The sequence below is a fragment of the Alligator mississippiensis genome, chromosome 1 (assembly GCF_030867095.1).
Source record: "Alligator mississippiensis isolate rAllMis1 chromosome 1, rAllMis1, whole genome shotgun sequence".
In the NCBI taxonomy this organism is placed as follows: Eukaryota; Metazoa; Chordata; order Crocodylia; family Alligatoridae; genus Alligator; species Alligator mississippiensis.
This window is the reverse complement of record NC_081824.1, coordinates 196,481,899-196,496,199: the sequence shown is the minus strand read 5'-3', so window position 1 is coordinate 196,496,199 and position 14,301 is coordinate 196,481,899. Positions and strand designations below refer to the sequence as shown.

The 14,301-nt window shown below is 42.8% G+C and overlaps 1 protein-coding gene across 5 annotated transcripts in view; it reads left to right on the top strand.

Moving 5' to 3' along the window:
• The window catches only part of LRPPRC (leucine rich pentatricopeptide repeat containing), a 159,890-nt gene that overhangs the window by 124,189 nt on the left and 21,400 nt on the right, over positions 1–14,301 (top strand). For 4 of the 5 annotated variants that reach the window (XM_019483263.2, XM_014598074.3, XM_019483264.2 and 1 more), the window contains exons 29-30: positions 115–202; positions 13,020–13,146. In XM_019483263.2, coding sequence (XP_019338808.2) covers positions 115–202; positions 13,020–13,146 — 215 coding nt within the window. The remainder of the gene's footprint in view (positions 1–114; positions 203–13,019; positions 13,147–14,301) is intronic. The other variant, XM_006274201.4, reaches the window with a different exon arrangement.

The window sequence follows — 14,301 nt, the reverse complement described above, 5'->3', positions numbered from 1 at the left end:
GCAAATGTTTTGTGTGTCTTTTATCTGAAATAATGTTTTTAACGTATGTCTCATTTTTTAAAATGGAAATAGCTATTGTTGCATTTTTATTAAACAAATTACTTTGTTTTATAGCAGCATGACAGCATAGATCAACCTCCAAAATCAGAGCCTCGGTTTGAGGATAGTATTACAATGCTCTGCCACAGTGGTAATGCCAAAGGTAAACTGAAAACGCATTGCTTTTTCTCTAACGTTGAAATAAAACAGAAGTTTTATTAATTGATAAAGCAAGTAGTGCTTTCAAGAATCTAATGCATAGACCATACTGTTTACTTGATAATGTTTTGCTTCTGTAAGTTGTTATAAAAAAATCCCAATTTGTTGAAAACGTCATTTGATTTACTGATTCCAAGTGCCAGTTCAGAAATGAATTTCTAATCAGTGGTTTAAAATTACAGAAGTATTTCTGGAATATCTGCCATGCAGGTATATGCTGGCTACAGCATCCAGTTGTTCTAGAATACACTTTCTGTAATTTTCATTTTTTAATTGTTTTCCAGTGTACAGATCAAATTATCAGGTGAGTTTTGACTCTACCTGTTAGGTCAATGGTAAAAATCATCTGTCCTTATACAGGTGAGAACATGCATATGGAACTGATGTCCAAAATCTAGCTTTATGCTGAGGGCAGGGGGAGGAAGGGAACACAAAAAATAGGATGAAGAGTTAACAAGCTACCATGTAATATTGTTGTATTCATATTGTTCACTTCTATTGATGTAGTCTATCAGTACGTAAATAGGAGAACATCAGAGACAAGGTAATAGCTTTGGATGCACCACTGATGACACAGTTAATAGAATATGTTCAATGTTTGTGTCTGTGCACTGGAAAGGATATTGAAAAAATTGAAACAGTTTCAAACAAGACATATACATTATGAGGTCTGACAAAAGCCTTATAGTCATAGACATCTTTCTGCTAGATAAATTAAATAGATAATTAGTGATGTGATCACAGTCTTCAAATTACATACAAAAGTAAGAGATTTCTGATGGTGGAATGGTTCTTTAAATTAACAGTAGACATTGTATCATAATCTAAGGTTTCAGGGTTTGCGGATTTTGTCATTTGCGGGGATCTCTGGAATGTATTCCCCGCAAATGGTGAGGGTCTCCTGTACAGTGGTTCCTCTTTACTGCAGACTGTAATGCTGCAATGTAATTTCTATTTGAAAGGAAGATGCCATGTGCTGCTTTGTTATAAATGTATTGCTTTTAAAATCTGCCTACCTGGGAAGCAAGGTACCCAGGAGTCCTGCCTTGTCTTTCTAGAAGGTGCTCATTGCTTTATAGCATAAGTATTTAAGTTTAGCTTTGATTCCAAGCCTGCTACCTCACCTGATTTGAACCCTACAGGTAGGTTTCAATGTATGCCTTAATAAGTTAGTTAAAAGAAACTTTCAGATTATTATTAAGGATATACTTTTAGAACAGAAATCATCATCATCAAAACAGTACTGGAGCCAATAGAGATTCACAGGCAGTTTTTAAAAACGCTAGTAAGAATTTTCTTTAGAACCCACTTTGCAAAAAGTGTATCCTAAGCTGAGATCTCATTCCTAGAGAAATGCGTTGTTAGTCTTCACTTTTTTTATACTTTCCCTTACAGTATATAGAGAGATGTTGTGCAGAAATACTGGAAGTATTTCCATATTTCAGTTAAATAACTCTATCCTTCCATTAAATGGAAGCTAAACCTTTTGTTCATTGGACTGGGAATAAGAAGAAAGAATCAAAGGGGTTTTTTTTCACACTCCCCCCCCCCCCCCCCCCCCCCCCCCCAAGAGTGATAGTGACCGGTACTATTTAAAAAAACATGCTTTTCCCCTCCTTCACTAGAGCAATATCTCAATGTGATTTGTACCTTTTTGCAGAAACACCTGAGAGAGGGTAAATAGCTCAGCTTCTCAACTCAAACAGCAAAGACAGTTTGCAAGCTTAAGCCTATGGCATATAGTGTCAGTCCACATTGATTTTAGACTTCCCATCTTTGGGCTTTGTCCAAAACCCTAGTCTGATTCAAGCAGGGTTGATTTATGCTTGGATATCTGCTGCAAAGTGTGAGAAACAGAAATGCATTTGTGTAGTTCTTCCAGCCCTGCCCCTTTCTAAAACCACTAGAACCTGTTCCTTTCAGTGACATCCTTACCTGCCTGACATCTGACTTCCCAGGTACCTCTCCACTATTCATTCCCCTTCTCTCCTCCTCCTCCTCCTCCCTCCTGCACCTGCTGTCTCTCGCCCATTGACTCCTCCATCTACAGCTTCACTGACTGCCTATTTTGTATGCATACCAGCCCAGCCTCTGACTTCTTTACTTTTCATTCCATCCAGGAAGAGCACACCCCAACTGCTGAAACTTCCTCAGCCTGACAACAGTTTTTGAACCTGAAAGCTTGCTTAAAATTTTTTTTCCAACTATTTAAGTTGGTCTAATAAAAGATACCAGATTCACCCAAAGAACCTTGTCTTCCTTTCAGTGAGGCATGCTTAGGATCCCAAGCAAAGGGAACACTAAAGCAGGACTGGCACGCTCTTCTTCCTTGCAAGTGTTTTTAAGGAAAAAATGTCTGATAAGTAGTTCTGTCATTTACTGGGGCAGAGAGAATTTAAATTTTACTGATATTTGGACTCTCTTCCTTGGCATGAGCAGTTAAATATGACTAGTTATCTGAAACAAGAGATGATTTTAAAAATAAAACAGGTAGTTGGAGAAAAATGCCAGCTCCTGTTCATGTTTAACTTGTTGGATCAGTAAAACTTGCAGGTATGAAAAGAATGTTTTTCCTCTGAGTGCCAGTTTTAAACTCTGTAGGAAGGATCTGCAGACAAAAACCTTTTTCAGTGTCTCAGAAATAATACAACATGCACTATGACCTGGGACAAAATGATTTTGCTGTTACTGGAGAAAGTGGCATTTAAGGATATAGAATTCTCCAAAGTCCTAATTAGGGTGTCTGATGTGTGCTCTTGTATGATATATGCTTTCATATTTCTATACAGTCTAACAAGACAAGTCTGTATCACACACTTAGTGATAATGAATGGCATACTTAATAGCTCTTCCAGAATATTATTTTTCAAATCACTACATTTTAGGTATTAAAAGGCAGGCTTGAAAACTGGCATAACTGAGAACACTGGGGCCAATTGCTCATTGAAAAATATTGAGTGAAGTATTGATTTAATGACTTAGATTTCATAAGAGTTTGAGAGCAGAGGGAAGCGCAGTCATCAAATATCAAAGTAACTTCCTGAGGTAGGTTTGTACTTCTGGGATCTAAGATGGAAACTTTAAGAAGTACTGCAGGTAGCTCATGGTCAATATAGATATTGAATTTAATGACACACACATGTTGCATGCTCTATTACAGATTCTATAGTGCTTATAGTTTAGATCTGCCAGGTATCAAGTCATTTTTGTCATCTTTACATAAATCATATCAGCACATTGTAGTATAATTTTAATATGAATGCAGTAGGACATCATAGAAGTTTTTGTATCAAGACTTAACTTTTTTTCCTTAGAAAAAGATTACCTTAATCAATTCAAATAAATTATAATCGGAATAATTTATTTACTGGGAGCTATTTTGAAAATTGAATCTGCAACTTATGCAGAACACCATCCCCTATCTAAGATGACATTGAATTTAAGGTGAGCCACCAGTACTTAGATTCTATAAATGGAAAATTATTAAAGTTCGTCCCTGTCCCCTCTTTCCCCCATCCTGCCCCACTAAGGCAGACAAAGCAGCTGCAGGGAGGCAAGCACTGGGGGGAGGGGGGGGAAGTGGCAGGAAAGCATGTGGTCTGACCCTCACCCCTTGCCCCCTCTGTCTTTTGTGCTCCCCATGCTACTTGCCCTTGCCTAGTACCTGCGCCCCTGCTGCCTGCCCCCCTACCACTTTTTTCCTCCAGTGCCTGCCCTTGCCTGCCTCCCACCGCTTACCCTATGCAGCAGTTCTGGCCCTGGCCCAAGGCATACAGTGGCTCCAGCCCAGCAGCAGCAGCTCTGGCTGGAGCCTCGGGCAGGCAGCATCTTTGGGTGAGGGTTTGATTCTGCACTGTTAGAACTTGGCCTTAATAGGTAGGAGGCACACACGTCCCAGGCAGCAGCCATGGCTGAACCAAATGTGACTGTTTTCAGAATTGAGACAGTGCTGGCAAGTTGTCTCTTCTCTAACAGCTCTCTCTGTTTAAAATGGCTAATATTACACAAGATGATTTTTATGCCAGAATCTCTTTTGAATGCTAATCTGTTTAGGTAGTTTAAGTTTACAACTTTTCACCAAAAATGGTGGCTGAAGAAATAATCAGCTAGTGATGCCCATTTCAATAAGGATATGGAAAAACTTGAGAGGGTCCAGAAAAGAGCCATCCATATGATCAGGGATTTGCAAGGCAAGCCATACGAGGAAAGGCTGAGGGACTTCAGCTTCTTTGGCCTAAAGAAGAGAAGGCTGAGAGGGGACTTGATATCAACTTACTGCTATATCATAGGACAGAGGTAGGCAACGTTTTTTGGCTGGAGTGCCAAAAACACCACAATGCCTACCTCGGAAGGTGCCGGAGTGCCGGCATGGGCAGAAAAACAAAATGAGGGCAAGGGGTACATGGTAGGATGCTCTGCTTGGAGCTCAGGTAGCTGCTGGAACCCAGGCTGCTTCCAGCAGGGCTTGCAGCATCCCAGCTGCCTGCTGGGAGCAGCCTGGGCTCCCAGCTGGCAGCAGCTCCCCAGAGGCTCCAAACAGCTATGCTGAGCTCCGGCATCAGCTCAGCACTGGCATGTGCACCTGCACGTCGGAGTGGGCGGTGAGGGAAGGGCCTGAGGCAACGCAGTCCCAGTCTCAGGTTTCCAGAGCCCAGCACAGCTGTTTGTAGCCAGGCTGGGCTCTGGGCAACTGCAGCAAGCAAGCAGTGGGCAGGCTGAAAATAGCTGCGCCAGGCTCCACAGCTCCGGCATCAGCTCCGTGCTGGTGGCGACTGCACAGGCACCTCGGGTCGGGCTACAGCCTGCCCCCTGCTTGCTTGCTGCAGCTGCCCAGAGCTTGGGCTGGCTACAAACAGCTGTGCCGGGCTCTGGAAGCCTGCCATCACCTCTGTGTTGGGAGCGGGGGAGAAACCAGAGCTGCGCTGGCTCAGGCCCCCACTGCCTGCTTCAATGCACAGGTGCATGCACCAGTGTGGAGCTGATGCTGGAGCCTGGCACAGCTGTTTAGAGCCTCCCACCTGCAGCTGGCCCCGGCTCTGGGGAGCTGCTGCCAGCCGGGAGTCTGGGCTGCTCCCAGCAGGCAACTGGGACACTGCAAGCCTTGCTGGGAGCAACCCAGGCTCCATCGCTGGCAGCAGCTACCCAGAGTGGGGGCTGACCCTGGTGTGCCAAGCAAAATGGCTTTGTGTGCTATGCTTGGTATGTGTGCCAGGGGTTGCCACCCCCTGTCATAGGAGTACATCAGGAGCTTGATGAACAACTGTTCACTAGGGCACCCCCGGGGAAGCCCCAGGCAATGGATACAAATTTCGGGGAGGCCACTTCAGCCTTAATACCAGGAAAAACTCCTTCACAGTCAGGGTGTCCAGACTGTGAAATAAACTCCCTCCAGAAGCGGTGCAGTCACCTACCCTGGAGGTTTTCAAGAGGAGACTAGACAGTCACCTTGCTGGGGTCACTTAACCCCAGTTGTCTTCCTGCCTAGAGCGAGGGGGCTGGACCCAATGATCTGCAAGGTCCCTTCCAGCCCCTAACAATCTATGAATTTAAGGGTATTGATGTGAAAGAGTGTCACTTTTTTCAGAATCTAAGTAATGAAAACAGTTATGAAATATTTTACCCTTGGGGTTGTTTAGAATAAAAATGTTGTTGAAGTGAGTTTCGAGAGTACCATGTTAAAGTTGGTAAAGATTCTTAATGCATTGTTTAACTGGCTACAGTTCATGAAAGGTATATACATGGGCACAGGCAGACAAGGTTCCTTGGGTGAATTTGATATCTTTTATTAGACCAACCCAAATGGTTGGGGAATAGTTATTAAGCAAGCTTTCGGGTTCAAAAACCCTTTGTCAGGCTAAGGAAGCTTCAGCAGTTGGTGTGTGCTCTTCCTGGATGGAATGAAAAGTAAAGAAGCCAGGTCCTTAGACCAACACGGCTACAACCCAAACCCCTGTATACGTGGGCAGTGATTTATAGACTGTGGGGTGCAATCGTATGCATTGGCATGTTCACACAACTTGGAACTGATATGGAAGTCCATCCATCGGGTGGTGGTGGCACACATTTGATATTCAGCAGGGATGACCAAGATGGAAAAAGCATTGAAATCTTAGACCATCTGAAAATTGTTAGAATTCACTATCTGTCGAAAGGTGGGGAGGATAACCAGTAGGGCGGAAGTGCTAGACTTCAGAAAAGCTAACTTCAGTGAGCTCAGGAGGTTAGCAAGTGAGGCACTGAAGGACAAGACCCTTGGTGAGATGGGAGTCCAGGAAGGGTTGTTGTTCCTCAAAGGAACAATCCTTCGGGCACAGAAGGTGGCAATTCCAGTGTACATAAAGTGGGGGCAAAGGGGCCAAGAAACCCTCTTGGCTGAGCAGGAAAATCCAGAAAAGCCTAGGGATGAAAAAAGCGTACAGACTGTGGAAGCAGGGGGTAGCCACCAAGGAGGATTATACCTGCTTGGCTCACACTTGCAGGGAGTCAGAAAGGCCAAGACAGCAATGGAACTCAGGGTGGCAACAAAAATTAAAGACAACAAAAAGTCCTTTTTCAGGTGTATAGGGAGCAAAAAGAAGGCACACGGTAATGTAAGACTCCTACAGCTAGGGCAATTAGTGATGGATAGGAGGGACGAAGCTGAGCTCTTCAATGAGTTTGTGGCATCTCTATTCCTGAACACGGATAATGACATATCTCCAAATTGGACTATAGACAAGCACAGGAAGGACACCGGCCCACCAACGGTTAGCACCGACCTAGTGAAGGGACACTTAGAGGGGCTTGATGTGTTCAAGTCAGCAGGCCCAAATGATCTTCATCCAAGGGTGCTAGCCAGTGTCATAGCAGAACCACTGGCAGGACTGTTTGAGCACTCATGGCACTCAGGACAAGTCCCAGAGGACTGGAAGAGAGCCAGTGTGGTCCCTATTTTCAAAAAGGGGAGGAGGAAGGATCTTAACTATAGACTGATTAGTCTCACCTCTTTCCTTGGGAAAACCTTTGAAAAAATTGTTAAGGATTATATTTGTGGGAGTGTAGCAGGGATTCAGAAAAGATAGATCCTGTCTGACGAACCTTGTTTCTTTTTATGACCAGGTCAAAAACTGCTTAGACGCAGGAGTTGAGGTAGATGTCATAAACTTGGATTTAAAAAAAAAAGCCTTTGATATATAGTGTCACAACCCACTCTCATTTGAAAAAAAAAAAGAAACTAAGTGGCTGTGACTTATATTATTTCATGGTCAAGTGGGTGGCAAACTGGCTAATGAGACGCACCCAGAGAGTGGTGGTGGACTGGTCGGTATTGGCCTGGAAAGATGTGGGCAGTGGGGTCCCCCAAGGCTCAGTCCTTGGACCAGTGCTGTTCAGGAGCTACATCAGTGACGTGGATGAGGGCACGGAGAGCACACTGTCCAAATTCGTGGATGACATCAAATTATGGGGCAAAGTTAACACGCTGGAGGGCAGGGAACAGATTGAGGCGGATTTGGACAGGCTGGAGAAGTGGGCAGAACAAAATAGGATGCAGTTTAACAAAGTTCGAAGTACTGTACCTAGGGAGGAAGGAATCACCAACACACTGACAGATTGGAAGATGACCTTCTAAGCAGCACAGCAGCAGAAAGTGATCTCAGAGTCATAGTTGACTCAAGGATGAACATGAGTCGTCAACGTGACAAAGTGATCAATAGAGCTAATCGCACTCTGTCATGCGTTAATAGGTGCATCACGAGCAGGTCTAAGGAATGTGGCATTGGTAAGGCCGCAGCTGGAATATTGTGTCCAGTTTTGGGCACCATGCTTCAAGAGGGATGTGGATAACCTTGAGAGGGTCCAGAGGAGGGCCACTCATGTGGTTAAGGGCCTGCAGGCAAGGTTCTACGAAGAGAGATTGAGGGACCTGGATCTCTTCAGCCTCCGTAAGAGAAGGCTGAGAGGGGATCTAGTAGCCATTTACAAATTCATCTGGGGGGGGCAGGCAGCAAGGGATAGAAGATATTGTGTTTACCAGGGCACCCCTTGGAGTAATTAGAAACAACAGCCACAACCTGACAAAGAGCAGATTTAGACTAGACATCAGGAAGAACTTCTTCATGGAAAGGGTTACCAGAATCTGGAATGGGCTTCCAAGGGAGGTGGTGCTCTCCCTAACCTTAGGTGTCTTTCAGAGAAGACTGGACCAACACCTGGCTGGGGTCATCTGATCCCAGCACTCTTTCCTGCCCAGGGCAGGCAGTCGGACTCGATGATCTACTGAGGTCCCTCTCCCCCCCCCCCCCCCCAAACCTATGAAATCTATGAATCATTAGACCATTATCATTAGTGTGGCTGTGTAATATGTCTTGAAAGCCATTTTAAGAAGGAAAAGAAACTGAGGGCTTTCTAGTTGCATGCAGTATTTCTTCCAAAATGTTTGCAGTTGCCTAGAGAAACAAATGTATTTGTGTCTTATTCTAAAAATACCTCGCTTTGAAGAAGTTAGAAAAAAGAGTTAAAGTTTAAATGAGTATTTGAATATTCTAGTTTTCCTATTTTGGGGTAAACTCGTTTTTACCTATTTTTTTATTTGGTGATGAAAAGGGGTCCTGAAGTGTATGTGCAGCTTAATTTACAAGAGAGGGAGAGAGAAGGGAGGAAACTTATTTCTGCTGTCTTACTGATCGCACATTTACTACACAGAGACCTGCCTACAATAATACTTGCTTGAAAGTGATTTGAAATGGGTTTGCTTCCTATATAACATTGGGTGGGGGGGAAGAGATGTATTGCTTTATAGTTGGTTGTTTTATAGTGAACAGTTTTAATGTAAGTGCAACCATTGTACTGAAATAGGGGAGACAAACTACTTTATTTAATTAAATAAGACCTTGATTATAAAATACCCTCCCAATAATTATCATAGAATCATAGAAAATTAGGATTGGAAGGGACCCTCAGGAAGCCATCTAGTCCAGCCCCCTGCTCAAAGCACATCCCCAGTTAGATGATTCCAGTGAAGGTTTTGCCTAGCCAAGTCTGAACAACCTCCAAGGACGGAGATTCCACAACCTCTCTGGGTTACTTGTTCCAGTGTTTTACTACTCTTCTCATGAGAGAGTTTCCTAATATCTAATTTAACCTTCCCTTGCTGCAACCTGAGATTACTGCTCTTTGTTCTGTCATATGCCACCCCTGAGAAAAGTCTATCTCCATCCTCTTTGGAATCACATTTCTGGTAATTGAAGGCTGCTATTAAATTCCTTCACAGTCCTCTCTTCATTGGACTAAATAAGCCCAGTTTCTTCAGCCTCTCCACAGAAGTCATGTGCCTCAGGCCCCTAACCATTTTCATTGCCCTCTGCTGAACTCTTTCCAATGTGTCCACATCCTTTCTGTAGTGGGGGGGGGGGGGCTTCTTCTCAGCAATGGCACACTGTTGGATCATATTCAGCTAATTGTCCATTGTAACTCCCCTGTCCTTTCCTGCAGAGTTGCTGCTTAGCAAATTGGTCCCCAGCCTGTACCAGTGCATGAAATTGTTCTGTCCTAAGTGCAGCACTTCTTATTGAACCTTATGAGATTTCTTATAAATTAGATTCCACATATGGAAAATTTGTTATAATTTTTAAGGTATAGAATCTAATTATTAAAGGTCGTCCTTGAATTTGTCCCCCTCCTACTGCTACATCAAGGAAAATTAAATCTGGGGGATCAGGTAGCTCTCTGCTTTCCCCCCAACTTTTTTCCCTGACAGCCTGTTCCCCTTCCTGTGACTTTCAGACTCTACTCTCTCTGAGCACATGGAAGTGAGGAACAAATTTGGAAACAACCTTGAAATTAAACATGGCTGTAACAATTTGCATATGGTACCCGTAGATTAGTTTGTCCAGAGTTGATGCATGTTACCTTTTTTTGAAATTGCTACAAGTTTTAACAAAGGTGTTTCGTAAACAGTTTTGAGAAGTACTCAATGCCTTTTTTACTTCAGCCTTCACAGGCAAGGTCAGCTCCCAAGCTGCTGCACCTGGCAGCACAGTTTGAATAGCAGGTGAGATGCTGACGGTAGTGAAAGAACAGGTTAGGGGCCATTTGGAAAAGCTGAATGTACACAAGTCCATGAAGCCAGATGGGATGCATCCAAAGGTGCTAAGGGAGTTGGCCAATGTGAATGCAGAGCTGCTTGCCCTTATCTTTGAGAACTCTTGTTGATCAGATGTCCTGGATAATTAGAATAGGGCAAATAAAAGTAATAAGAGTGCCCATCTTTAAGAAAGGGGTGGAGGATCTAGGGAACTACAAACCAGTCAGCCTCATCAAAATCCCTGGAAAAATCATGGAGCAGATCCTCAAGGAATCCATTTCTAAGCACTTGGAGGAAAAGAAGATGATTAGGAACAGTCGGCATGGATTCACCAAGGGCAAGTCATGCCTGACCTACCTGATTGCCTTGTATGATGAGATAACTGGCTCTGTGGATGTGATATACTTGACTTTAGGAAGGCTTTTGATATCATCTCCCACAACATTCTCACAAGCAAGCTAAGGAGGTATGGGTTGGATGAATGGAGTATAAGATGAATTGAAAACTGGCTAGATAGTTGGGCTCAAAGGGTGGTGATCAATGGCTTGATGTCTAGTTGGCAGTCGGTATCAAGTGGAGTGCCCCAGAGGTTAGGCCTAGGGCCAGTTTTGTTCAATATCTTCACCAATAATCTGGAAGATGGGATAGAGTGCACTCCCAGCAAGTTTACAGATGACACCAAACTGGGGGGAGTAGTAGATATGCTGGAGGTTAGGGCTAGGATTCAGCGGGACCCCAAAAAATTGAAGGATTGGACCAAAAGAAATCTTATAAAGTTTAACAAGGAGAATTGCAGAGTCTTGCACTTAAGACAGAACAATCCCCTGTGGCTGTACAGGCTGGGGGTCAGCTGGCTAAGCAGCAGCTGTGCAGAAAAGCACCTGGTGGTTACAGTGGACAATAGGCTGGATATAAGCCAACAGCATGCCCTTGTTGCCAAAAAGGCTAACAGCATATACTGGGCAGCATTAGCTGGGAGCATTGCCAGCGGATCAAGGGAAGTGATTATTCCCCTGTATTTGGCACTGGTGAGGCCGCATCTGGAGTATGATGTCTGGTTTTGGGCCCCCCACTACAGAAGGGATGTGGACAAAATTAGAGAGAGTTCAGCAGAGGGCAACAGAAATGGTTAGGGGGCTGGGGCACATGACTTCTGAGGAGAGGCTGAAGGAACTGGGCTTATTCAGTCTGGAGAAGATAAGACTGAGAGGGGATTTAATAACAGCCTTCAGCTACCTAAAAGGTAATTCCAGAGAGGATGAAGCTAGACTGTTCTCAGTGGTGGCAGGTGACAGAACAAGGAACAATAGTCTCAAATTGCAGCAAGGGAAGATATTAAAAAGAATTTTCTCACTAGGAGGGTAGTAAAACACTGGAACAGGTTATCCAGAGAGGTAGTGGAATCTCCATCCTTGGAGGTTTTTAAGACCTGGCCAGGCAAAACCTTGGCTGGAATGGTCTACTTAGGGATGGTCCTGCCTTGAGCAGGGGGTTGGACTAGATGACCTCCTGAGGTCCCTTCCAACACCTAACTTTCTATGATTCTGTATTTAAGATAAAATTTTAATTTTAAATTTTGAAGAATTATATGATGGTTTAGTTGAAATACAATGCATGTTTACAGTGAGCAAGGCTGTAAACAGGTACATTTACCTACTTGCTAAAATAGTCATTCTTATGCGATTATACTGAGACTTTCAAAATGTAAACTGTGGGAGGTCAACTAGAACTTACAGTTTTGGGAATGGAATGCTCACTAAGAATTTCTTAACACGTGCTATAGAGATTATTATTCATTGTCTTCTCTTTCTAAAGTATTGGATGAAAGTTATTTTCCTGTCCTCTAAAAGTGAAAGCCAAAATCAATTGTCAGATTGTGTTTGTAGTGAAATTCTAAACATCTGTTGAATTAGTTGGTGGGGGGGGTGTTATCTTAGCATAGCTTAAACTTTATGGTATACTCTCTTCATCGTTTTGTAAGTGAAATTTGCAGCTGCAAAGTTCCAGATGTTAAAATTCACTGTTGGTCTTTTTTACCATTTTCTAGAAAACATTACAGTCTGGATACTGTTTCAGATAGATGTTTACAGCTGCACAATCTTGTTTCAGGAAAATAAATGACTGAAAAGTGTTGTTACCTTTTTTGGTAATGTCTTTTCATACGCTGACAGATATTGTGAATGTGTGAAATAAAACTGTTAATCAGTCAAACAAATGCAGCCTAGTTTATTTGTTAAATATCTGTATATTTGTAAATTGTATGTTTTTGTATAAATCTTGTCTTAACCAAATAATTTGATCTCCCAATATTGGAATCACCTTCTATATTAGCAAAATGCTGTTGTGATCATGAGCCAAACATTGTAAGCACCTACCCCAGAATTAGGTGTTGATTTTAAAATCATTAGTTCTTTCTTTCTCATAACCAGTTATGTGAATATTGGAAGAAACATCTGTATATATTTGATGGGGGGGGGGGGGAGGTTTTTGGCTTTGGGAAGAGGAGCATTCAGTCAAGCCTGGGCAAAACCAACAATTTTCTAAAATACAGCTTTAGACTAAAAGATTTAAGAACAGGAAAAATAGAATGGTATTTAGAAAGGAGTCACTGTAAATAATAATAAAGAAGAAGTGAATTCTCTTTGTATGCCGTTTCAGTGCAATCTGACATCTCAGTTGTTTTTTATTCTCATTGTAGAGGCATACGATATTTTCCGGGAAGCAGTTAAGAAGGATATGAAATTTAAATCCTCCACTTATTTTACACTTATAAAGGCATTGCTGTCTCTGGGTTACGTTGGAGAGACCGTAATCGTGAAAACCTTGTAAGTTTGTTTTTAATTTTTAATTTATTTTTAACTTCCCATCTATTTCAGTTAAGTCTCAGCTTCCTTGTGAAAATAGGTCACAATGGGCAAGAGGTTGATTCGGTGAGAAATTGGACCTCTAAAGGCATCTTTGGTAGTGCATATCATCAGCCATGTGTCTTATGGTTAGCAGTTTTAACTAGTCAACAGCTTGACATTATTACTCACTTCTTTAGGCTGACTGGTTCCAGAAGTCCATAGATGAGTCTCAGTACACTAGTGTCTTTTAGTACGCTAGCATGTCTTTGCAGACTTAGTTGGGTTGGAAGTAAACTTTAAGTTATGTGTTAGCATTTGCTTTGACTGCGGAATATAACTTTTGTGCCTCAGTATCATCTGCCAGCAAGGGCTATAAGAAACCAGACCTTTTAATAATAATACAGTATAATCTCATAAATCCAGCATGCTCGGGACCGAGCACCTGCCAGATGTTTGAAAGTGCCAGATTTTTTAAACCTGAGCAGCGGCCGGTTGCGGAGCAGTGGCCACATGCAAAACAACGGTGCACGGTGGTGGATGGCAGTGGGAGTCGCTGCATGCAAGCTTCCTCCTCTGCGTCTGGGAGAGTAGGGGAGAGCATCAGCCGGTGCCAGACCAGTGCCAGATTTTTGAGAATTCCAGATTTTCGGGATTAATGAGGTTATACTGTAATCAAGTAACTTTGGAAAACGGAGTTTTTGAATATTTTATCCTTTGGACCAAATGTGTCAGCTGAGTCGGTAGTGGTATCAAGATCCTTCATAGATATTAGGGTCGGAAGGGACCTCAATAGATCATTGAGTCCGACCCCCAGATCATCGAGTCTGACCCCCAGTCCTTCAGTTGGATGGTTTCTCAATCTAGCAATTCATGTAAATAATGAGATTGCTGCCCTTTATAACTGGGGAGTAAACATTGAATAAATCTGGTTCAAAGCCTGTTGTAGGTAAATTTGTAGTCAGGAGACCCAATTTAAAATTTCTCTTTGACAATGGGTAGGAGGCTAACTCATTCTAATAAATTATACCTCTCAAATTAAATATGACTAGCCATAAAAAAGGATTAAGGAGAATTGAAACCTTCAAAACAGACACTACTACATTCTTTGGCTACAGCAGGAATCCTGAGGAGAGA